This window comes from Macrotis lagotis, chromosome 1 (genome assembly GCF_037893015.1).
Source record: "Macrotis lagotis isolate mMagLag1 chromosome 1, bilby.v1.9.chrom.fasta, whole genome shotgun sequence".
NCBI classification, from domain to species: Eukaryota; Metazoa; Chordata; class Mammalia; order Peramelemorphia; family Peramelidae; genus Macrotis; species Macrotis lagotis.
The window spans coordinates 325340511-325367000 of NC_133658.1; the positions used below are offsets into that span (position 1 = coordinate 325340511).

Here is a 26490-nt window from a genome sequence, read left to right on the forward strand (position 1 = left end):
TGAAGTCTCAAATAAAATCACATTTTCCCAACTCCTCTTTATTTTAGTGCCTTCCTTAATTATTTTTTACTCTGTATATTCAGAATTTTTGTCTCCTCCATTAGATTGTGAGTTCCCTGAAGGTAGGCATTGTCTTTTGTCTGTTTTTTATATCCCTAGTGCTTAGGACAGAGGCTGACACATAGTAAATACTTAATAAATGTTTACTGATTGTAATGAAAGGGGAATAATATCTAAGATGATGAAAGGTAGGTTGGATCCAGGTTGTCAGATATTTTTCAACACCTGAGTTTTTATTTGAGTCTAGATATAACAGGCGATCATTTATTGAGTGAGAAGAATAACATGATCAGACTTGTGCTTTTGGAAAATCACTTTTATCTCATGTTGGATGAAAGAATCACAAATTTTAGGGGAAGAAACAAATTCAAAAGACATGTATTATAATGCTCTCCCCCCATACACCTCATTTTAGAGAAGAGGAAAAACAAAATCTAAAATAGATTAGGTGATTTGCCCAAGATCATACAAGGTAGCATAGAGGCAGGAATTGAAATCAAGTCTTGTGACTCCAGATGCAGAGTTCTTTCTCACTATATGTCAATGAATGTAATTTAATTCTATTCCAACTAGATATTTTTCATTGGTTGCTATGTTCATTGTCAAATTTCAACTTTCTGACAATGAACCTTCTAATTACGAGGCAGGCTACCTGTTCAGGGAAGTAAGGGAAGTGAGTAGAGGTGCATTCACAAGAGTCACCTGTCATCAAGTTTTGTCAGTATTCTGGGAAATACATGAGGAAAAACATCAGAATGTTTCATTTTCCATTCTCAAAATGACCTTCTGCAACTTGAGGACCTTTGAGCAGTTAAAATATACTTTATTAGCTTTCAGCTCATGCCTGGCTCCAGTGCTTCACCCTGATTTAGGGTGAATTCAAAAGATATCTGTGAACTCAGAAAACAGGTTCCCAGATGTGTGGGGAGCCTTGGGACCCTTACAATATTTTTGCCTACAGAAAAAATTTATTTCAATGTAATTATATAAGATAACTTTCAATATGTCACCTCTGTTATAGGTGACATATAGTAGTTATAAATTTATAGTAGCTATAAATTATGAACAGAATAGCCCATATACAAGAATTTTGTTTGGCACAAGCAAAGTGGGAGAGCTATTAGTGGAGTGATAAATCTATATCTATGTCTATCTATATCTCCATCATATACCTACATACACACACACATATTTCTATAAAAATGCATTCATATAAGTGGCAACACATGTCTAAATCAAACTCTATCTGAAGAAAATGTCTATCTTCATGTAGAAAGATAGAGAGGCCCAGAAAGTCTAGCAGAGTGAGAGCACTCCCTTATCTGCAACATCTTACCTCAGAATGATGGGTCTGTCCTTACTAGCTATTTACCAGAAGAAGGATTATGATGAAGACTAAAAAGCCTGAACAAGGCTTTAATTTCACCACTATAGAAGATGCATGATTTGAGGTAAGTGAATGGACCTCTCTGGAGCTATTATCTCTTCTATAAAATAAGGGAGACTGAATAGATCTCAATAGTCCTTCTGACTCCCAGGTTTTACAACCCATATTCTAAGTTCTAAAATCTTAGCAGTATGAAATTCTAGTTGCAAGGGTCTTTTCCATCTCTAATGTTTCATCTGTGTTCTAAGGTTCCTTCTGTTCAAATATTTTATGTTCTAAGGTTCCTTCTAGCTTTTAACAAAGTGTAACTCATTTTTATGTACTTTCCATTATGGAGGCAGAACTGTTCTTTAAGTAAAATAAGTTCAAATCCTGCCTCAGATACTTACTGTCTGTTCCTGGGCAAGTCATTTAACCACTCTCAGCTTTCTTCATCTGTAAAAGGGGAATTATAATATTACCTACCTCACAGAGTTGTAGTGAAGATCAAATGAGATTAATATCTATAAAATACTTTAAACCTCAAATGCCATATGAATATTAGCTATTATTATTATTATTATTATTATTATTATTATTGATGTTTTAATTCCTACACAACATTTGGGAGGTAAGCAGTATGATTTAATGCTCTCCATATTTGTAAGACAAACCACTTTTGTCTCTCAGCTGTTAAGAAAATGTTCCTAAGGACTTCCAGCCAAGATGGCGGGGAGAAGACAGGCACAGTGCTAAAGTCTCCTGATCTTTCCACATCTATCATATGAAACAAACCTTTTAAAAGAAATCCAACCCACAAAATCCAGGAAGAAAAGCCAGGAGAAAGACCATCTACCTCAGGATTTGTCTCCCTCAGCAGCACTGAATGAATTCGGGTGGGTGAGTAAAGGGCAGATCAGCCCTGGATCAGCCAGATTAGCAGCTGAATTGGAGCCTGGAGTCTGAGGGCCCGAGAGCTGGCTGGATCAGCAGTGGGGCTAGATGGTGGGGGCTTGAGTAAACTAGGGAGCAGGGGCATGCTGACCCTCTGGAGCTTGACAACAGGGCTGGGGGGAGAGTTCCAGTGCAGGATAGCTACAGACACACCATCCCTGGGCTGCTCTGATCTGAGGAACTCTGAGTCCACACCTCCATTAAGGTTGAGGCCTCTTCCCTGAACAAACAATTTCAGACTACTTCTGCCTCAGGCACAGGTGTGTGAGCAGAAGAACCAGCCCAGCTGACAATAGGGAGAGGGATGACCTCAGGCCAGGGCAAAGCCCACCATTGATTGAAGGCAAAAGGATTCATTAGCTCCAACTCCTCCCCTTCAAGATAATGGAGAAGGCCTCAATCAAGGTCACAGACACTCCAGAGAAAGCAACCATCACCTCCAACTAGCCAGCCAGAGAAATTGCACTCAGTGAGTAAAGCCTGTAGTGATCCCAAGCTGTGGTGAACCAGCCCCTCCCCAACTCAAGGTCTTAGCAAAATGAAGAAGGGTCAGTGGAAAGGTGGATCCATAGAAAAATACTTGGAAGGGAAAGACCCTAACTCAGAGAGACCTAGAACCTGTGAGTACAATACGACTTGGTCTTCAATACAGAAAGACTTCCTTGAATAAATAAGGAAGGAATTTAAAAATCAAATGGAAAACTTGGGAGAGACAATTAATACCTTGCAACAAGAAAAAAAAATCCTTAAAAAATACAATTGGATTAATACAAAATGAAAATAAATCTCTCAGATCATCAATTGGACAAATACAAAATGAGAATAATTCTCTCAGATCCTCAATTGGGCAAATGCAAAAAGAAAATAATTCTCTCAAAACCTCAATTGTTCAAATGGAAAGCTCTTTCAAAAGTAGAATGGACCAATTGGAAAAGGAGTTGCAAAAGGTTAATGAAGAAAACTCTCTAAAAAAAAAATGGAGTCTGCAGAAACCAATGACTCCATGAGACAGCAAGAGCCAGTTAAACAAAACCAAAAAAATAGAAGAAAATGTAAAATACCTCATCAGCAAAACCACTGACCTTGAGAATAGGTCAAGGAGGGACAATCTGAAAATTACTGGACTTCCTGAAAACATTGAAGAGAAAAAATTCTGGACTTAATATTATAGGATCCAGTGATGGAAAACTACTCTGATATCATGGAACCAGAGGGCAAAGTAGTTATTGAAGGAATACATCGGGGTGGCTAGGTGGCGCAGTGGATAAAGCACTGGCCCTGGAATCAGGAGTACCTGGGTTCAAATCCAGTCTCAGACCCTTAATAATTACCTAGCCATGTGGCCTTGGGCAAGCCACTTAACTCCATTGCCTTGCAAAAAAAAAAAAACCTTAAAAAAAAAAAAGAAAGAATACATCAATCCCCTCCAGAAAAAGATCCTAAAATGAAAACACCAAGGAATGTTGTGGCCAAATTCCAGAACTATCAGATAAAAGCGAAAATCCTGCAAGCAGCCAGAAAGAAACAAATTTAAATATCAAGGAGCCACAGTAAGGATTACACAGGATCTGGCTGCATCAACATTAAAGGATCGAAGGGCCTGGAACGAGATATTTCGAAAAGCAAGGGAGCTTGGAATGCAGCCAAAAATCTACTATCCTGCAAAGTTGAGACTTCCCTTCCAGGGAAAAAGATGGACAATTAACGAAATGGAAGAATTCCAAAAATTCCTGATGAAAAGACCCGAGCTAAATAGAAAATTTGGACATCAAACCAGAGGTTCAAGAGATGCATGAAAAGGTTAAAAAAAGGGGGGAGGGCAGTAAAAAAAATTGCTATCCAATAAGTTGAAACTGGTTATATTCCAGCATGGGGGAAAAGATTCTCATAAATCCTGAGAATTGTAACTCTAACAGAGAGAATATACCTAGCCAGAAGTGATGGACATTCATGACCTATCCATGAGACTGCTGTCTAATGGGATGTAACTGGCTTTAACCCCACTTGGGAGAAAGACTCTAATAACTCTCAAGAATTTTAACTCTATTAGACAGAATGTACTTAGCTAGAAGCGACAGATACTCAGAATTTTCTGTGACTCAGATAGAATGATCTACAAAACACTACCTCCTTAAAAAGGGGGACAGGAAGGAAAAGGGAGGAGGGAGGGGATTGAATAGGGTAAATCTCATTACACTAAGAGGTACAAAATATCTATGGTAATAGAGGGGAAGAAGGGAGGAGATGAGAAACACCTGAATCTTCTTTTCATCAGACTTGGCTTAAAGTCAATTTACACATACTTAGTTAACTTAAAAAACATCTAACCTTTCAAAGATTAAAAGGGGAAAAGGGAAGGGGGGAACAGAGAAAGGGAGGGGGAGTGGGAATAAAAAGGGGAACTAACAAAAGGAAGGGAAGGGAAAAGGGAAAAAGAGAAAGGGGAAAGAAAGGGGAGGGGTGATATAAGAGGGCAAACACACTGAAGGGGGTGGTATTCAGAAACAAAATATTGGGGAATATGGATAAGGGGGGGAAGGGGGAAAATACAAACAGAGGGAAGAAAGTATGGAGGGCAATAAAGAATTAGTAATCATAACTTTGAATGTGAATGGGATGAACTCTCCCTTAAAATGTAAGCAAATATGGGGTGGCTAGGTGGCATAGTGGATAAAGCACTGGCGTGGAGTCAGGAGTACCTGGGTTCAAATCTGGTCTCAGACACTTAATAATTACCTAGCTGTGTGACCTTGGGCAAGCCACTTAACCCTGTTTGCCTTGCAAAAAAACACAAAAAAAATGTAAGCAAATAGCAGAGTGGATTAAAAACCAGAATCCGACAATATGCTGCTTATAAGAAACTCATTTGAAGCAGAGAGAAACATATAGAGTAAAGGTAAAAGGTTGGAGCAAAATACATTTTGCTTCAGCAGAAGTACAAAAAGCAGGGGTAGCAATCCTCATCTCAGACAAAGCAGCAGCAAAAAGAGATAGCATTAAAAGAGATAAGAAGGAAACTTTATCCTCCTAAAAGGTACCATAGACAATAATGCTATTTCAATACTGAATACATATATATATATATATATATATATATATATATATATATATATATATATATATATATATATATATGCACCCAGTGGGACAGCAGCCAAATTCTTAGAGGAGAAGCTGAAAGAACTACAGGAAGACACAGACAGCAAAACTCTACTAGTGGGAGACTTTAACCTCCCTCTCTCAGATCTAGATAAATCAAATCATAAAATAAAGAAGAAAGAAGTTAAGGAGGTAAATAAATTGTTAGAAAAACTAGATATGGTAGACTTATGGAGGAAACTGAATGGGGATAGAAAGGAATATACCTTTTTCTCTGCAGTACATGGAACTTATACAAAAATTGACCATGTACTAGGACATAAAAACCTAATGATCAACTGCAGAAAGGCAGAAATAGTGAATACATCTTTCTCAGATCACAATTCAATAAAAGTCATATGGAATATTGGGCCAAGGAGATAAAGACTCAGAATCAATTGGAAACTGAATAACCTCATTTTAAAGAATGAGTGGACCAAAACACAAATTATAGAAAGAATTAACCATTTTATCCTAGATAATGATAATAATGAAACAATATACCAAAACCTATGGGATTCACTCAAAGAGGCTCTCAGGGGATACATTATAGCTTTAAATGCTTACATGAATAAATTGGAGAAAGAGGAAAGCAATGAACTAAACATACAACTAAAAAAATTAGAGAAAGAACAAATTAAAAATCCCCAATTAAATACCAAATTAGAAATTCTAAAAATTAAAGGAGAAATTAATAAAATTGAAAGCAAAAATCTATCAAATTAATAAATAAAGCCAAAAGTTGGTATTATGAAAAAAAACAATAAAACTGATAAACCCCTGGTCAATTTGATTAAAAAAAAGAAAGTAGAAAATCAAATTGCTAGTATCATAAATGAAAAAGGTGAACTCACCACCAATGAGGAGGAAAATAAAGTAATATTCCCGAAATTATTTTGCCCAACTCTATGCCAATAAATGTGATAATCTAAGTGAAATGGATGAATATTTACAAAAATATAAGTTGCCCAGGTTAAATGAAGAAGAGATTAAATACCTAAACAACCATATCTCAGAAAAAGAAATTAAACAAGCCATCATTGAACTCCCTAAGAAAGTCTCCAGGGCCTGATGGATTCACAAGTGAATTCCACCAAACATTTAAGGAACAATTGGTTCCAATTCTATATAAACTCTTTGGAAAAATAGGGAAAGATGGAACTCTGCCTAACTCTTTCTATGAAATCAATATGGTGCTGTTACCTAAACCAGGAAGAGTTAAAACAGAAAGAAAATTATAGATCTAGCTCCCTGATGAATATAGATGCAAAAATATTAAATAAAATCTTAGCAAAACAATTACAACAAGTTATCACTAGGATAATACATTATGATCAAGTAGGATTTATCCCAGGAATGCAGGGTTGGTTCAATATTAGGAAAACTGTTAGTACACTCAATTATATCAACAACAAACCTATCAGAAGTTATATGATCATACCAATAGATGCTGAAAAAAGGTTTTGACAAAATACAGCATCCATTCCTACTAAAAACACTAGAGAGTGTAGGAATAAATGGACTGTTCCTTAGAATAATTAGCAGTATCTATCTGAAACCATCAACAAGCATTATATTCAATGGGGAGAGGCTAGAGGCATTATCAATAAGATCAGGGGTGAAACAAGGGTGCCCATTATCACCACTACTATTCAATACTGTATTAGAAATGTTAGCTTCAGCAATTAGAGAAGAAAAAGGAATTGAAGGAATTAGAATCGGGAATGAAGAGAAAAAACCCTCACTCTTTGCAGATGACATGATGGTTTACCTAGAGAATCCCAAGAACTCATCCAAAAAAAACTACTGGAAACAATTAGCAATTTTAGCAAAGTTGCAAGATATAAAATAAACCTGCATAAATCCTCAACTTTTCTATATATGTCTAGCAAGATACAGCAGGAAGAGCTAGAAAGGGAAATCCCATTCAAAGTAACCTCAGACAATATAAAATACCTGGGAGTTTATTCATCAAGACAGACTCAGAAACTTTTTGAAAACAATTATAAAATACTTCTCACACAAATTAAATCAGATTTAAATAACTGGGCAGATATCAACCACTCATGGATAGGCAGAGCTAATATAATAAATGAATGGCAATTCTACCAAAACTAAACTACCTGTTTAGTGCCCTACCAATCAAAATTCCAAAAAATTACTTAAACGAGTTAGAAAAAATTGTAAGTAAATTCATATGAAGAAATAAAAAGTCAAGAATTTCCAGGAGCTTAATGAAAAAAAGTGCAAAAGAAGGTGGCCTAGCCCTACCTGATCTAAAATTATATTATAAAGCATCAGTCATCAAAACTGTTTGGTACTGGCTAACAAACAGAGTTGAGGACCAGCGGAATAGACTAGGTGCAAAATCAGGAGACCATTATAGTAATCTGCTGCTTGATAAACCCAAAGAGTCCAGCTATTGGGATAAAAACTCCCTCTTTGATAAAAACTGCTGGGATAATTGGAAGTTAGTGTGGAAGAAACTTAGATTAGACCAACACCTCACACCCTTTACCAAGATAAGATCCAAATGGTTACAAGAATTAGACATAAAAAACAATACTATAAGCAAATTAGAAGATCAAGGATTAGTTTACCTGTCAGATCTATGGGAAAGGGAGCAGTTTATGACTCAGGAAGAGTTGGAGAACATCACCAAAAACCAATTAGATGATTTCGATTAAATTAAATTAAAAAGCTTTTGCACAGATAAAACCAATGTAACCAAGATCAAAAGAAATGTAGTAAATTGGGAAACAATCTTTACACTAATGATTCTGACAAAGGACTCATTTCTAAAATATACAGAGAACTGATTCATATTTTTAAAACAAAAAGCCATTCCCCAATTGACAAATGGTCAAAGGATATGCAAAGGCAATTTACAGATGAGGAGATCAAAGCAATACATAGTCATGAAAAATTGCTCTAAATCATTAATTATTAGAGATATGCAAATTAAAGCTTCTCTGAGCTACCACCTCACACCTCTCAGATTGGCCAATGTGACCAGAAAGGATAGTGATCATTGTTAGAAGGGTTGTGGGAAATCTGGGACACTATTACACTGTTGGTGGAGCTGTGAACTCATCCAACCTTTCTAGAGAGCTATTTGAACTACACCCAAAGGGCAACAAAAATGTACATACCCTTTGACCCAGCAATACCACTACTGGGTATATACCCTGAAGAGATGATGAAAAAGGGTAAAAACATCACTTGTACAAAAATATTTATAGCAGCCCTGTTTGTGGTGGCAAAGAAATGGAAATCAAGTAAATGTCCTTCAATTGGGGAATAGCTTAGCAAATTGTGGTATATGTATGTCATAGAACACTATTGCTCTATTAGAAACCAGGAGGGATGGGAATTCAGGGAAGCCTGGAGGGATTTGCATTAACTGATGCTGAGTGAGATGAGCAGAACCAGAAAAACACTGTATACCCTAACAGCAACATGGGGTTGATGTTCAACCTTGAGGGACTTGCTCATTCCCTCAGTGCAACAATCAGGAACAATTTTGGGCTGTCTGCAGGGTAGAGTGACATCTGTATCCAGATAAAGAGCCGTGGAGTTTGAACAAAGTTCAAGGACTATTCCCTTTAATTTACTAAAAAAACCCAGATATCTTATTGTCTGATCTTGTTACCTCTTAGACTTCTTGTCTCTACCTCAAGGATATGATTTCTCTCTCATCACACTCAATTTGGATCAATGTACAACATGGAAACAAAGTAAAGACTGACAGATTGCTTTTCCGTGGGGGGGGGGGGAGGGAAGTAAGATTGGGGGGAAAATTGTAAAACTCAATATCTTCAATAAAAAAACAATTAACAAAAAAGAATAAAAAAAAGAAAATGTTCCTAAGGCACAATATTATATTTTACTGTAAACCTGAAAAATTATCATATTTCTTTAAATCAGACATTTCTGGGTGTCAGGATCAACAAAGGGAAAGTTCTATGTTTGAAATCAGTTTTACCTCTCTGTTGTAGCAGCTTTTGAAAAGTGACTCCAGTTTCCTGGAGTTTGGATGGATAGGTCTGACATTTCAGCAGCAGCCTTTATAAAAGCCTAAAAATGGTATGCTACTAGAATCATTAAACTGGCTCTCTTAGAATCAAATGATATTTTCATGGAAATTATTTTAAACTAACATTTCAAAAGATAGGGATGTTACTGAAATACATACACAAAGCTAAGCATTACAGCTTAAATTTATTCTAGCTCAAATTCTAGTTTTAAGTCTGCTTAATTTAGTGTTTATGAAGTACTTTACCACAGTTGTAGTTTTTGTTAATTTTATGGCAATCTAAATCTAAACAGGGTTCAGATATATTTTCATTACATTCTCATTGAAGCATAGAGAAGAGAGCACAAGGGCAAGGTTATCAGAATAGAATTTATTTTTATAAAACAAACTACCTACCTCTTCCCACTGTATTCTCTGGAATGTCTGCTGCCCAGGCAAGAAACTTGCTTATCTTCAATCTTTTCCTTTTCCATTCCTTCCATTCTCTGGCTTTCCCTAAGATCTGGATTACTCCTGATGACAGCCTCCCTGGAAATTCTCTCCCAAACTGCCTTCATTCTCACTTATTTGTCAAGGTAGAGGAATGGGAATACTCTATATTTCCCATTGTCATTTACAGATTCTCCCTTATTCTTTATCAACCACCCAATTAAACTTCTGATGGTATTTACTAATTTCTAGGACACTTTCCTTTTGTCAAGAAATTCTTTGCTTGGCTCAATTTTTCTCTCCTCCACAGCCCTGTCTTCATACATATATAAACATCTTAATAGTTGTTCAACCTACTCATATGTAACTACTCATCCATATTACTTTAGATACAAAGAAACATGGTCATACTCACAAGAACTCCACTTCCATATTCATGAACTCTGAAATTCTTTTATGAGATAAATTTTATACTGTCACTCTGATCTCTCTCCCTCTGCCTTGTAACACAAACTCCATTCTTGCCAAGGTCATTACCCCTGCACTAACAATACTTTCCTTTCCCCATTCCTTGCCAAATAAGTTCAAGTCTACACTGTTTTTGTCTCAGTATTTTGCTCCCTTATCATATCACCAATCTTGTCCTGCCAAGCTTAGCCTAGGTACTTCAACCGTCCACTGCATTGACTCCTACAAGTGCACTCCTGAATGAAAGGGGGAAAAAAATCACTAAACCATACTAACTGGGTCCATGATAAATTTAGGCAACATAATCTCAATTGAAACCTCATTGAGCAAGCAAAGACTTTTATACCTTCCTAATTTAACTCATTTTCCCACTCACCATTTCTACTTTCATCTAGCTTCTATAGTTCTTCATCCCCACACTCTCTCACCTGAGAACCTTCCCTTAAATTTTGTTCAAAAAAAAATTTGAGGCCATTCACCAAGCGCTCCAGCTTCACCCCTTCTCACATTACTAAGATATCTTGTGCTATCATCTATTTCTTCACCCTGTCTCACATGAAGGGGTTATCCTCCTCATTGCCAAGGCAAATCCTCCTACAAACACAAGTGATCTCATTCAGTCCTTTGGTCTCCAGCAGATTGCTTTTTCATTGATCCTCACTTTTCATCAATCTTTCCCTTTCTATTGGCTGCTTCCCTGTAATTACCTACAAACCTGCCCAGGTCTCTTATATCCTTAAAAAATTCTCACTTGAAACATCTATCTTCACTAACTACCATCTCATATCTTCCCCGCCCCCCCCACCATCTTTTATTGGCTAAACTCCTAGACAAAGTTGTCTATAATAGTTCCTCTATTTCCTTTTTCTCACTATATTCTTGAATCTTAACAATGCAGCTTCCATCAAAACTGAACTCTACAAAGCTATAAGTGATCTTTTAATTGTCAAATCTAATTTTTTTCAAACCTCATTCTTCTTGACTTCTCTGTAATCTTTGACACTGTTGATCTCTTTCTTCCCCTCTCTTCTAAATTTTCATAAATTATTCTCTCCTGATTCTCCACCTACCTATCTTGACCACTCCTATTTCAATCTCTGGAACTTCATCAAAGTAAAATGCCTGCTAGTAGTGGTTCTCTAACCTGGAGTGTCTTCTCTTCTCTTTCTATATTAGTTATATTGTTTTTTCTTTTTGCAAGGCAAATGGGGTTAAGTGGCTTGCCCAAGGCCACACGGCTAGGTAATTATTAAGTGTCTGAAGCTGCATTTGAACCCAGGTACTCCTGACTCCAGGGCTGGTGCTCTATCCACTGCGCCGCCTAGCCACCCCTTATATTAGTTATATTGTTAATCTCATCAGTTCCCTTGAATTGAATTATCATCTCTATGCTGATTACTCTCAAACCTACTTAAAAAAATTTTTTTCTTAGTTTGTTTTTCCAACTACATGCAATGGTAATCAAATCTACTTTTCCAACCCTAGCCTCTCTCCCAACTTCAAGCCCCACATCTCCAACTCTCTATTGGATATGCCAAAGTGGATTTCAGTAGATATCCTAAAACATCTTAAATTCAAAATTATCTAAAAACTCATTTTCTTGTCCCTATCCATTCCCCACTTCTAAACTTACCTAATATTCTTGACAGTGCAATCATTCTCCCACTCATCAAAGCAAGCTATCTAGATATCAGCCCGGACTTTACATTCTTTTAAATTCCAGCCCCAATCTGTTCATATCCAATCTGTCACCAAAGCCTATTGATTTTAACTTCAAAACATCTCTCTCTTAAACCTTCACTTTTCTTCTCTCCTCATCAACTCATGCTTGAACTACTATAAAAGCCTGTTGGTTATTTTCCCAGTCACTAATCTCTCTCCTCATTCCTGTGAATCCTCCATTCAGTCATCAAAGTCATCTCCCTGAAATGCAGATCTGACCATGTCACTTCCATACTCAATCAACCTTAGCAGCTCCCTAGATCCTCCAGGACTAACTGTAAAATCTTCAGATTAGTGTTCAAAGAGTTTTATAAATTTACTTTCCCCAGCCAAATACTCTTGAGATCCAGTAATACTGGCCTCCATGCTGTTCTGGAATGAGACACCAACTCCTGGCTTTTTTGATGACTGTCATCCCAAGTCTGAAATTCTCATCATCTCTGCCTCCTGGCTTCCCTAGTTTTCCTTCATGTCTCAGCTAAAATCTCACCTTTTATAAGCAGCCTTTCCTTAACCTCCTTAATTCTAGTGCTTTCACTCTTTTGAATAGCATTTCCAATTTATCCTGCATATAGCTAGTTTGTATATAGTTGTTTACATGTTATTTCCTCCATTAGAATGAGTTCCTGGAAAGCAAGGATAGTCTTTTACCTTTCTTTGCATCCCCAGGTCTTAGCATAGTACACAGAGTAGGCACTTAATATTTACTGACTAACAGAAAAGTTTGGGAAAGACAGACACAATAATACACTACTAGTAAATCTGTGAATTCATCCAACCATTATGGAAAATAATTGTAATTATGAGAGAAAAATTATTTGACTGTTCCTCACCTTTGATCTATAGCCTCATTCCAAGACATACTCCTAAGCAGGTAAAAGACAGCAAAGTCTCACCAATACACAAATAGTGGCTATCATGGTTAACTTACTTCTCCACCACCCCCAAAAGAATCTTGGTTTCTGCTTGCTCCTGGAATGCTTATCTCTGACAAGTGAGCTTACATTTCATCTTGCCTGGAACCAGGCCTGTAGATCATATTCCAATCACCATTTCTCAAGTATATAGCACCACTCTAATTCTTTCTGTGCTGTCTTATCCACTAAAATGTAAGCTCCTTGAACAAATACTATTTTACTTGCTTATATCAATACCCCCATATTTAACACAGTGACTCACAAATAATGAATATATTATAAATCTATTGTCTGTTTTTCTATAGTGGTGCTTTTTGCAGTAGCAAAAAGGGGGGAACAAATTAGGTACTCACTAGAAGGGCAATAACTGAACAAACTGGCATATGAAAGTAATGAAATATTACAAAAAATTCAGAGATAGAAGAAAAGGCTTACTTGGACTTATGTAGAGTCAAATAAGCAAAACTAGGAAAACATAATGACTTTGATAGTGACAAAAGGAAAACGAAAAATAAAAATACCAAAAGATAGTCTAATTCTAATAACCAAGTTCTGTCTCAGAGAACACCTATCTACTCTTAGTAGAAAAAGGTGAAAAATATTCATACTGTCAAAATCTCTTAAGATCTCTCTTTTGGCTCAAAATAGTATGAACCAATTATTCTAAATTTATGACTTAAATATTCATAGAAGCAGAGATTGCTAGTCCCTGCAGTTGACTTCAGGGCATTCAGTTTGGTTTTTTCAATGGATGGAGTCGGAAAGAGCTAAATTCAAATCTAACTTCAGTCTTGTTTTGTGACCCTGGGCAAGTCCTTAACCTCTATCTGCCTTAGTTTCATCAATAGTAAATGGAGATAATAATAGCTGAGAAGGTTGCTGAGAAGATCAAATGAAATGTTTGTAAAGCACCTGACTCAGACTAGAATATGGTAGAGCTATTTAAATTCTTATTCCCTTTCCTTTCCACAAAGAAGGGAAAAATTAACTGCAGCTAAAGAAAATCACAATAATTCAGCTTTTAACATGGTATTCTAATAGGAAGCTTCAATAAAGCCCCTGATTTAACCTAAGTTCAAATCCTGATTCAGCTATTTATTAGTTGGGTGGCTTAATATAGATGATTTAAGCTCTTGAATTCAGTAATTCTTCATCGGTAAAATGGAGGGGGGGTGTTAAACTTCTCACTGAACTACTGCAATATCATCCAATAAGGTCTTCTTTCCAAGTAGTATCCTCCCTCTCCAATCAATCTTTATCCACAATCAATCACTAAAGTGATTTTCCTAAAGCACAAATCCAATTCTATTACTTCTTTCCCCATTTTTCTATGCCTCTTTCTTACTTCTAGGGAAAAAAAAAATAGAAACTCAGGGCAGTTAGGTGGCATAGTGGATAAAGCACCGGCCCTGGAGTCAGGAGTACCTGGGTTCAAATCTGGTCTCAGACACTTAATAATTACCTAGCTGTGTGGCCTTGGGCAAGCCACTTAACCCCATTTGACTTGCAAAAACCTTAAAAAAAAATAGAAACTCAGATTTGGCATTCAAAACTTTTTATAACCTGGCCCCATCTTACTTTTCCATCTTTTTTTTTTTTACACTTCACTTCTTTTCCAATAATCACTGGTTTAGCCAAATTGGCCTTTATGTTGTTCCTTGAACCTCTCATTTCCATGAATTTGTATCAGCTGTCCCTCATACAAAGAAATCATACCTTCTCCACCTGGAACTTCTACCTCTTGAAATATTTGGTTTCTTTCAAGAGCTGGCTTAATAGATGCAAGAGGAATTTCTTGCCATTCCATTTGATTATGTATGTGTTTTGCATGTGTTTTGATACATATTTATGTATTTTTGTAAATATGTATTTATAGTCATTTACTATCATATATTATGTCCCCTATGAGAATATTACCTTTTTTATGACAGGAACTATTTCAAGTTATCTTTGTCTCCCTAGTATCTAGTACAAGGGATTTGACTAGATTACAGTTTTAAAGGTTTTTTCCAGATCTGAGTGTTATGATTCTGATTGCCCCAGCAGCACTCTCAAGAAGATCAATTTGCCATATTTTTAAAAATCTACATATTGATCTATAAAACTCAGTAAGAACATATAGACTCCTTTAACTAAAGTCCTAATGTTACGCTTGTTCATGAAGACATGCCAATAGAATGCAAGTCCTGGCAGGTCCTACTGAGATACAATGACTTCAATTAAAAGTTAATCAACAGAATGTTGTCAGAGGTCAAGCCCAACTAAATGAAGTGAGCCTCATCACAAAAAGGTTAGTTACCAAGTGATGAATTTTCTTTAGCAACAGCAAGCAGGATCACAAACTTTATCAATATTTTCACTAGAGAATTCATTAATATTTTGAAATGTTGAAGTATATAGAGCCTATGTTGCTTTTTTGAAAATATTTTTCTTTAAATACAAAGAAAAACAAATACAAGGAGGAATATTACTATTTCTTAATAATCTCAAATGAATTAACATTTACAGATGAATGTAATTCCTACATATACTAGTTTTGATTTTTAATTTAAAATAATAGGCAACAGAATGCATTTATACCTTTCTAGTCTTCTCTCACTGACTCAGCTTGGTCCAAAAGAAAATGTGAGAATAAGTTTTTTTGTTTTTGGTGGAAGGGAGATATATTTGGAAATGACCAATGAAAAACAGATAACAATGAAATTTTTTTCAAAAAAAAAAGATGATATCAAGGCTGAAACTGGTGATAATAAAGAGCTACCTTAACTCTGTAAAGTTTCACCAAATATAAATGTGCTATCCATCAGTCTCTTCTATTTCATAACATTCTCATTAAGGTCAGGGAACACTTAACAAATTAGGATGATATAATCTAAATACTAAATTGTGCCATTAAGGAAAATGCTAAAATTAGAAATATTTTCTACTACTCATCCTCCATGCAATCTTTTTAAACTGTGAATAATTTGATTTACAAAATTATTTATGTCACATCATTCCCTTTTTAAATACAATGCTTTTTCTTAAGTTCTTAAACTTTCCCTTACATAAAAAATATTATTATAAACAAGACATGAAAAGTTTAAGCTATGCAAAGCATACTTTCCAAATTTTTTAAAATTTTTTTGAAAGGCATGGGGTCAGTGACTTGCCCAAGGCCACACAACTAGGTAATTATTAAGTGTCTGAGGCCAGATTAGAATTCAGGCACTCCTGACTCCAGGGCCGGTGCTCTATACACTGCACAACCCAGCCAGCCCCCCCCCCCCCCAAATTTTAAAAATAAAGAAAAGTCTTCTGCTGATTTTGCACTGTGAGATGAATTTGGCACTCGATTCTCAAAGTATATATCAGGAGAGCAAAGTCTAAGCAAGTTACATCCAATGAAATATTGGGTACTACTCTAGTTAAGGTCATCAGAAAATCGCCACCAGGAAGGTGGCCACCATATGCTATTTTGTGGTCACAGGAATTTATGAAGATCATCTAAGGTAAGATATTTCTTTTGACAAATGAAGAGACTAGACTGATAAAATGATGATCTCTTGGGACATTATTGCATAATATTCCAGAAAAAGGAATTGTCTATTATGTCTACAAATCAGGAAAAAATCAACACGCAAGCTAAATGAATTGTGTGGATAACCACACAGCTTTTGGAGATTCATATGGGCAGGCCAATTAGTCATTTGCAGAAAGGATAGTTTGGTGATTAATCTATTTTTTCAAAATTTACGCTTTCTGGATAACCTACTTAAAGATTTAGAAACAATAGTGACTATATATATGAACCTTATAAAGACCATCTAACTAAACCATAGAGATCCTCTGATCTGTACTGATGAAAGAAGTCCTCACATGAAATCATTTCTTTAATAGTACTTATTAAAGCAATGGAAAAGAGAATGAATGACAAAATCCCAGAGTTAAAAGGGAACTCAGAAATCATTATTCCAATATATAAATAAACTGGAATCTCTTCTACAATAACCCTGAGAAGTAATCATTCTTGAATACTTCCAATTATGTCTACCCAAGACTTTCCTTAAGTAACCAATGCAACTCTTGGATAGCTCTAAACCAATGTGTCTTCCCCTTATCATTCATTCTCAGTCTTCCCTCTGGGACCAAGTAGAATAAACTTCATCCTCCTTCCACATGATCACCATTAAAGGGCTTGTAAAGGGCAGCTAGGTGGCGCAGTGGATAGAACACTGGCCTTGGAGTCAGGAGTACCTGGGTTCAAATCCGGTCTCAGACACTTACTAATTACCTAACCGTGTGGCCTTGGGCAAGCCACTTAACCCCATTGCCTTGCAAAAACTAAAAAAAAAAGAGGGGGGGGCTTGTAGACAATGACTGGATGCCCTCCCAATCTTCTGAAGATTTAGCATTTTCTGTTTACCATCAGACAAATATATGAAAACCATATCACCTTCCCCTGAAGGTACTCATTTCTGAGAAAGAAAAAAAATCAGCATTTTAAACTATAATCAAAAAATATGGGAAAGGCAAATGAGGCTAATGCAATAAAAACCACCTGAAGAACTCAAGCAAAGAGAATGAAACCAGATTTAAAAGTGGCCAAGATCCCACCACTAAAAATAGAAACATTTCATGACATTTGTCCAAGAAACATGGACCACAAGAGTTGAGAATATGGTTATATGAGATTTTCTGCGAGAATCTTCCATACATAAAATGTGTTTTGAATGGACTAACATCTTTTCAATATACTATTAGTAACAGTTTTCTCAATCTAATTCTTCTTAAGAATCAGAATTCTTAAGAAAGAAGCAACTTCTAGCAGGGTATGCTTTCCCTCCTCAAAACCTAAAGTATTTTGAGAGTCTACCTCCTCAAAGAGATGAGGCCACAGTCTAATGTGTTTGTGAGGTTAGATTATGACATAAAATGATCTCTTGGGAAGCTAAGCTCTGTTCTCTTAACTTTCATTCACTGAAGAATCTATGTCTTGGACTAAAGATTACAGAAGGGTTTATTACAGGATTTTGGAACTTCCATGAGTTGCAAAACTCAGTATATAAAAGAAGGTTCAAATCAATCCCATTCCTTTCAAGTTGTTTCTTATAGTTCACACCACAGACAATATTTCTATTCAAATGATAATTGCAAAGGGCTTTGGTTTTAGATATCAATAAAGAGTTCTGAGTTGATGGAAATAGGGATAGGAATAAGGGCATAGATGGAACCAGTGAGAGACTAACTCAAAAAGAACATAAAACAAGTCTTAACCTCAAGGGATCTTCATTCCATTTAATCAAATAACTCATGGTATTTTTCACACTCACTTTATTCAGTTTTTCTTTGTTTTAACTCCTATACCTCACAGTTCCTGGATTTGCCTAATGCAGTCTAAGAGAAGAGCAATAGCAGGTTTGCACAGGACTATGAGAGTGGTGGCTGCTGACCTGTTCATATTTCTCCAGTTCTGTGTGATAGATTTGTCTGATCTGGGTCAATTTGGCTCTGTAATCTGAGTGTTCAATAGAGTTATCTGAAGAACCTCCAGAGGCGGCTGCGGCTGCAGCTGCTGCTGCCGATCCCCCACCTTTCTCTGGACCTGAAACCCCTTCTGCCAATAGCATATTGTCCAGTCTCATTAGCTGGGGATCTGGGGGGTCCTCCTCCTGGGCTCCTCTGATGCTGAGACCTTTAAGAAAGGAGAGAAAGAAGGGATGGGGGAGAGGGGAGCAGGGAGGTGGAGAAAGATAATGAACAGGGTGAGTATTTTATTAATTTCAGAAAGCGGTCAAACAAACATCATTACACCGTATTTCAAATCTGACTAATTCATTATAGCTATTTGATACAATTATAGAATCAAACTGCAAGAAGTAACCTTTCAGAATATCACTCAAACCTTTCAATTTTTTAGGAAACTGGCTCAAAAGTGAAGTGACTTGTTCAAAGTCAAATATTAGTGGCAATCCAAGACTAGAACCTAATTCTCTTGTCTTCCAATCAGCTCTTTCTATTACACCACATCAAGTTCTTTTTCAGTACCTGAAAGTTACTTCCATGTTCATATTTATGTGGTACTAAAAATTCAAAGCTCTTCTGGTACTACTTTTCCCCATTCCAGGTTAATGCCACTCAATAAGCATATTTTTTTTAGGGTTTTGCAAGGCAAATAGGGTTAAGTGGCTTGCCCAAGGCCACACAAGCTAGGTAATTAAGTGTCTGAGGCTGGATTTGAACTCAGGTACTCCTGACTCCAGGGCCAGTGCTCTATCTACTGTATCACCTAGCTGCCTCCTTAATGCCAATTACGAAGAAAGGAAGAGTGAGAGATAAACATAGAGAAATAGAGACAGAGACAGAGAGACTGAGAAAGAAACTTGTGTTTCTATTTAAGACATTTAATATGTCTCTCCCAGATTTCAATAACATTATTTTCTTTTAGTGGAAAAACAAAAAAAAAATCAACTCAAAAAGATGTAAATATACTGGAAAAGTAACAATTAGCCCTCTAATTCCTATGTCATTTTATTTAAGATGTATTTGCTTCACAACTGTGAGGTAGGACTGGCATCCTCATTCTGTAGATGAGGAAACTTAAGTCTCAGACAGGTAAAGGAACTCCTTGCCAAATATGGTATAGTTGTCAATAATATTCTTCATGCAATTGTCAAATAATTTTCCTCACAACAAAATAAGAAACTTAAGCCTCAGTGAGGGGTAATGATTGCCCGGGGTCACATAGCTGGGAAGTGATGAGCCAGAAAGAACCTCAGAGCCAACTTTCTGCTGCCTAGTCCAGAGCTGAAAGCCACAGAGCAAACAAATACAAGTGACTACTGTGTTTTTCTGATTGGACAGACCCAGAATCTACACCTTTCTTTAAATGTTTAAGTCATATGCTTTCCTCCAAAAATGAAAAAAACAAAGAGAATGAGATGGACTTTTTAAAATGTAATTTTAGGGGGGGATAAAAGCAGCATACACATTATGAATTAATTGGCTAAGTTGACTTTTTTTAATTATACGGAAGCTTTTAAGCAATTGCTAGCCAACTATAAAACAAGGATGTTAAATATGGTGTTAAAAAGTTCCACCAATATAGGACTACATTACTGGCATAGCATTCTCAATATAATTTCTCTGTTCAATCAAGAACTTCCCAGTGATGCCCAGTCAACAATCTCATCAGACTACTTGGGATCATGGCTGACAATTCATAGGTTTAATCAGGTCATGCAGGCTTTCTGCCAAGATGCTAGCAACAGTACAGTAAACAAAGTTTTAAAATAATTATAGTGGTGTAAAAAGCACCAGAGTCATGGCAGCTTCAAATCAGCATTTTCATTAGAGATGTAACACAACCTAAAATATCCCAGTCCAATTAACCTCTTTAAATCTGTTTAAAAACAGGTATTCACGCACTAGTTACACAGCATCCCCATGGAGATTAAGTTGGCAACCGGCATGTTTGCATTCGGATTCTGCCTTCCATGTCTGTGCCTGGAGTTATTTACAGACAGTGGAATACACTCTGTGTGTTGAGTGCAGCTTACATGACAGTAACATCTATAAGCTGCCAAGCACTCAAGTGAATAGCAGCATTGCTATTGTATATGCTAACTTGGATTTCCCATCAATTGTGTGAAAACACATTTGGTTCCTAGGTGCCCCAAGTTACACAATATAGCAAGATGCTACAGCCTATCTTTGGCTAACCTCACAGATAAAGCTTGAATTTCAGAAGACACTGTCACCTTCGTTTAAAAATCTAATTCAATATAATTTCAAGTGATAATAAAAATGTCTCATCAACATTTAACATTATTTCTGTCACCCATTCAGAGGTTAATGAATAGACAAGATTTGCAAATATAATATACTAAGACTATAAATTCATTGAGGGAGCCAAAGTTACTTCTAGAAATCTTTAAAAGAAAATAGGGCAGCAAGATTAATATAAGATTAATTAATATAAGTCAAGCAGATTGCCTTGATGTCTCACCCTAGTCCTAAACCACCATGTGTTTCCAAATATGTTAAGACAGATTATATTTGTATTGCCACAACTACATCTTTCCTCTTTTATAATTCATTCTCCTTGGTGCTATATACTCCTGTGACCCAGAAATCCCTACTGCTATAGTATAGTGGAAAAAAGCAGTAGATTTAGAATCTGAAGAACTGGGTTTATATCCCTTTTTTGTCACTTCTAAAATGTTATGCAATTATTTTTCTGTAAATTTGTTTCCTTATCTTTAAACAAGTAGTACTATATTATATTTGAAGTCTTTTCAAATTCTAAAATCCTATTTATTTAATCTACCAATTGATCTATTTATTTCTGTGTTTTAAGTTATCTCTGTCAATAAATTAAAGAGTGCAACACTATTGTCTTATATTTAGGACATATATGCTTTTTATTTCTAAATTTTCTGTAAAAAAACCTTTTTATTCATTTTGCTCCATTTGATTTATATTTCTCCTTTAGTCTAAATACCTTTTCATATTATTTCTCTGTTTCTTCTTTTCTCCTTTTTCTTTCTTAAAAGTCGGTATATTCCATTGTTTCTATTTAAATATTTCTTATGCATTTTTAGTTGGTTGTTTTTTTAATCAGCTTCTGCTTCTGTTTATCCAAATTGCCATTTATCGTTTGGCATGTAGAAACAAAGTAAGGCTATATACAAGTTCTCGAGTCTTTGAATCATCAAAGTATTATAGCATTTAAAGTTGGAAAGAGTCTTAAAGATTATATATTCATTTTAAAGATGGAATAACTGAGTAGCTGGGGTAAAAGTACTTTGTCAACCATAACAAGCACACCCAGTATTATTAATTAATCAGGTACTATGTATAAGTATTGGACATACTGAAAAGGCATGAATAGTCCTGCCCTCAAGGAGCTCACAATCTAATATAGGAGAAAACATGTAAACAGCTATGTACAAACAGGATATACATAGGATAAATTGAAAGCTATTTCTTTTTTTTGAAGGTTATTTCAAAGTGAAAATATATGTATTTAAAGGGGGATTAGAAAAGGTGGGATCTTAGCCAAGTCTTGAAGGAAGCTAGGGAAGTCAGGAGTGTTAAAGAGGAAGGGCATTGGAGGCATGGGGAATAGCTAAGGAAAACAGTCAGAAGACAGGTAGGTCATCTTGTGCAAAGAATGACGAGGATCATTATCCTCAGCGACATTGGATCACAAAGTACATAGAGGGAAGCAAGGTCTAAAAAGACATTAAAGACGGGAAAGGAATAGATCAAGAAACTTTTAAAAACCCAAATAAAGAATTTTGTATTTGTTCCTAAAAGTAATAGGGAACCATTGTAGTTCATTGAATTTGGAGGTATACTTTAGAAAGATTCCTTTGAAAACTGAGAACAGACTGGAATTGAGAGACACTTGGTGTGAAATGAAGAGATTCTGGAGTGGTAGCTGTGTGAGAGGAGAGAATGAGGTATATGAAATGTTCAGAAGATAGAATGACAGGAATTGAAAATAGTTTGGATTTGGAGGGTAAGAAAAAAAAATAAGGCATTGAGGATGACATCTGGGTTGTAAATCTGGATGACTAGTAGTATCCTCAGTAGTAAGAGGGAAGCTAGCAAAAGAAAGAGGCAGGGTTTGGAGGGAAAGATAAGATATTCATTTTTTTGTACATAATGACTTTAAGATATCTTTGGAATATTCAGTTTGAGGTGTCCAAGAGGTAGTGGGAAATATCAGCCTGAAGGTCAGAAGTTAGACATGAACAAATAGAGCTGAGAATCATTTATTTAGATAATGATTATTCATTGAGTTGCATTCTATAATCCATGGAAGCTAATGAGATCATCAATGGACTAATTTAAAGGGAAAAGAAAAAAGGCCTTGGACAGAATTTGGTGGGACCCACAGATAGCAGACATGATCTGAATCAAGGTTCAGCAAAGGAAAATAAAAAAGAGCAATCAGACAGGCAAGAAGGGAAGAGTGTCAGAAAAACATAGAGAAAAAAGTATCAAGGAAAAAGAGAATGACTTGGTAATGTCAAAGACTACAGAGGTCAAGATCAAATAAGTTATACCAGAGACTTACAATTCTGCAGCAATTTAAGATTTCAAACTGCTATTCCATGAATAACTTCATGGTGAGTAATGCAGATATTATTCCCATTTTTAGAGAATGAAAATGGGCCCCAAGGAGATAAAGTGTTTTCCTCTCAAAGACTTGGAGTTAGAAACCAGATTTGGAACCCAGATAATCTGGCTCCAATGCATAATTCAAATCCAGTGAAATTTTCATGATAGTTGATTATCATATCAAATCAATAGCTGGATATCAACATAGTGATCCAAAATGCATAACATGAAAGTTGCCTCCATAAAAATAAATTGAGATATTTTCCGTTTAAAATATTAAATATGAAATAATGCACCAAAATTTATAAAAAGGATTTTGTATGAGAATATAACTACTTTCCTCTACATTGTGCCTAGACAATGCATACCTACAAAAAAGAGGAAGAGGGTCAGGGTTCAGTACCTTTAGAACCTCAAGAGGATTGGTTTCATCAATGAATTTCAAAAAGCATTCCATACCAAATAAGCTTCGGAATTTCTAGTCTTTAATAGATCTATTAACAAAGTTATGGTGCTTTCCCATTCAATCAATAAGCATCTACCACAGTGCTATCTGTCATTAATAAAAAGACAAAAATGAAATAGTAACTGTCCTCAAGAATCTTACATTCTCTCAATGGGAGAGATGTCACCAAGCCTTGAGAGTAGAGGGAAGAAGTGTCAAGAAAATACATAAAGGCTAAGTAAATGTGGGATTACAAGAGGTGAAAGTGGGGAAGAAGAACATTACAGACATAAGGATAGCTGGTGAGGAATGGAAACAAAACCAGTTTGGCTGAACTACAGAGCAGAGAAAGGGACATAATATGTATTAAGTTGGAAATATAGGAGGGAGCCCACGTATAAAGGACTTTAAACATCAAACAAGTGTGGTGAACAAAAGAAAATCTTTAATAAATTTTAATACAAAAGGGATCATGTTTTACAGAATGTAAGTCAATTCATCAAGAAAGAATGCAAAGGGATATAAACATTCACCATCTGTGGTACTATTTTACACACACAATGTAAAATATTTCTATATTTACTGTTGGTAGAATAGTTATTGAGCTACTTAAGCAAGTCCTCTCTCACTTAAAAATTATATATATATATATGTATATATATATATATATATGTATATGTATTAGGATCTTTAAGAATCTGCAGCAAATGTAGGGATGACTATTAATCTGATCTTTCTATAGTCACATTGCAAATTTTAAGCATTTGAGTAAAGAAATTTCGATAAAAAGTTGAAAATTTTTTCAACTTTCATTTCATTAAAAAACTATCAAAACTTTTTGTAACATAGCATGTCCCGAAGACCACATTAATCAATAATTTACTCACATATGATATTTGTTCAATAGTTTGGGAGAGAAAAACTCAGTTGCTTTACTCTTTGACAAGTCATGATTAAAGATCTCCAAGGGTCATGTTATAACTTATTTGAAATCCATTTTCTTAATTTTTTGCAACTTGAATAATTTCATTAGTTTGTTACCCTTATATATTTTTGTATTGTACTTATATGTCAAATTTCTCCTATTAGACTATAATCACAAGCCTTGTGACTGAAACTACTACTAAACTCTACAAGGATGGTCAGATTTCCACTTTTGAAACAGTAATGATTCATAAGGGCAGGAACAGTGCTTTCATTAAACTTCCTATGTCTTCAAGTATATGGCAATCATCCTGCAAACAATACACATTTATCAAGGTTTGTAGACTAAAAATAGGTCAGACTTTTCTAAGTCTGATTTGTACAAAATATGAGCATAGCTACAATTATGTTATCTTTTAGATACAATTTTTTTTTAAATATCAAGAAAATCTCAGTTGAGGGTGCAGCTAGGTGGCACAATGGTTAGAGCACTGGCACTGGAGTCAGGAGTATCTGAGTTCAAATCCGGCCTCAGACACTTAATAATTACCTAGCTGCGTGACCCTGGGCAAGTCACTTAAACCCATTGCCTTGCAAAAAAAGAAAAAAGAAAGAAAATCTCAGTTGAGAATGGCTTGCATTCAAGACAGTACCATAGGTATTTTTTCAGCTGTTTAACATGGTTTTCCCTTTTCCCCTTACCATTCTCACTTATGCATTTATTACTTTTGATGTCACTAGCAGTGAAATGCTTCATAGAAGTCAGGTGTCTATGAAAAATAACAATAAAAATTCTCACATTATATAGTATTTATGGGTTTAAAAGTATTTAAAATTATTTCAGATACATTATTTCATTTATTCAGTACCATAACCCAGAGGTAAAAAAAAAAACAAATATCTTCTTTTACAGCTGAGGAAATTGAGATTTAAAGGGATCAAGTGATTTGTCTAATATTACACAGCTATTAGGGATCTATTAAGCATACTATTAAGTGTTTAAACCAAGAGTGGAATTCAGGTCCTTTGACTCTAAATCCAATGCTTTTTCCCTGTACTGCATTGTACTAGCTCCCTAACAATAACAACTATGCCATACTTTATGCTTACCAAAGTCATTTCTTCACAATAATCCTGTGAGAGAGGACTGTACAAGGATTAATGTTTCTATTTTCTAAATAAGTAAACTAAGGCATTGGGCAGTGAAGTGATTGGTCATGGTCATAAAATTAATACATGGTTGAATCAGAATTTAACTCAGGTCTCCTGGCTTCAAGTACAGTATTCTTTCTAATGTCATCAAACTCTCCATGTATCTATAAATATGTTAATTGACTCCAAAGTAGGTTGAACTAAAATGAATCTGTAAAAACGAGAGATTTATATTAATCTCTAAAGTCTCTTACAACTCAATTCTACAATCCTACAGAATGAACTCTACATTATTCAAATGGCAAAATATTCAAATTGATAAAACACATCAAAAGAAACATTGACTTTTCTTTGCTTCCATACAATAATGCAAATTATATTCATATGTACATGTATATAACATATAACACCAGTATTCCAATGGATTTTTATAAAGTTTGAAACCTAAGACCTCTGGCAACCAATGCATTATAAGGTTAATAAAACCTATCTTTGCTACTGATTTTAATCTACTTATAACCATAACATTCATTTCAGGATTCCTAAGATTTAGACAAATCACATAAACAGATACTAAAACATTGTTCAATAATGAACTTGGCTTTGTTGTAAAAGCCCACAGTTTTTGCATATTTTTCAGCAAATCCTAATTAGCCGCCTTTCAACATGCTGTGCACCTGCCCCACAGATAATAGAAGCGAGCATCTGCACAGTCTACTGCATTCTGAGGGCAATAAATAAATTGCAGGTCAAAATTATTACAAAGCTT

At 35.5% G+C, this 26490-nt stretch overlaps 1 protein-coding gene across 3 annotated transcripts in view; it reads right to left on the reverse strand.

Annotated features, from left to right (window-relative positions):
* PBX3 (PBX homeobox 3) overlaps nucleotides 1-26490 on the reverse strand; it is a 323076-nt gene that overhangs the window by 82715 nt on the left and 213871 nt on the right. For 2 of the 3 annotated variants that reach the window (XM_074211560.1, XM_074211559.1), the window contains exon 3: nucleotides 18523-18764. In XM_074211560.1, coding sequence (XP_074067661.1) covers nucleotides 18523-18764 — 242 coding nt within the window. Of the gene's footprint in view, nucleotides 1-18522; nucleotides 18765-25271; nucleotides 26275-26490 lie in introns of those variants that run through there. The other variant, XM_074211558.1, reaches the window with a different exon arrangement.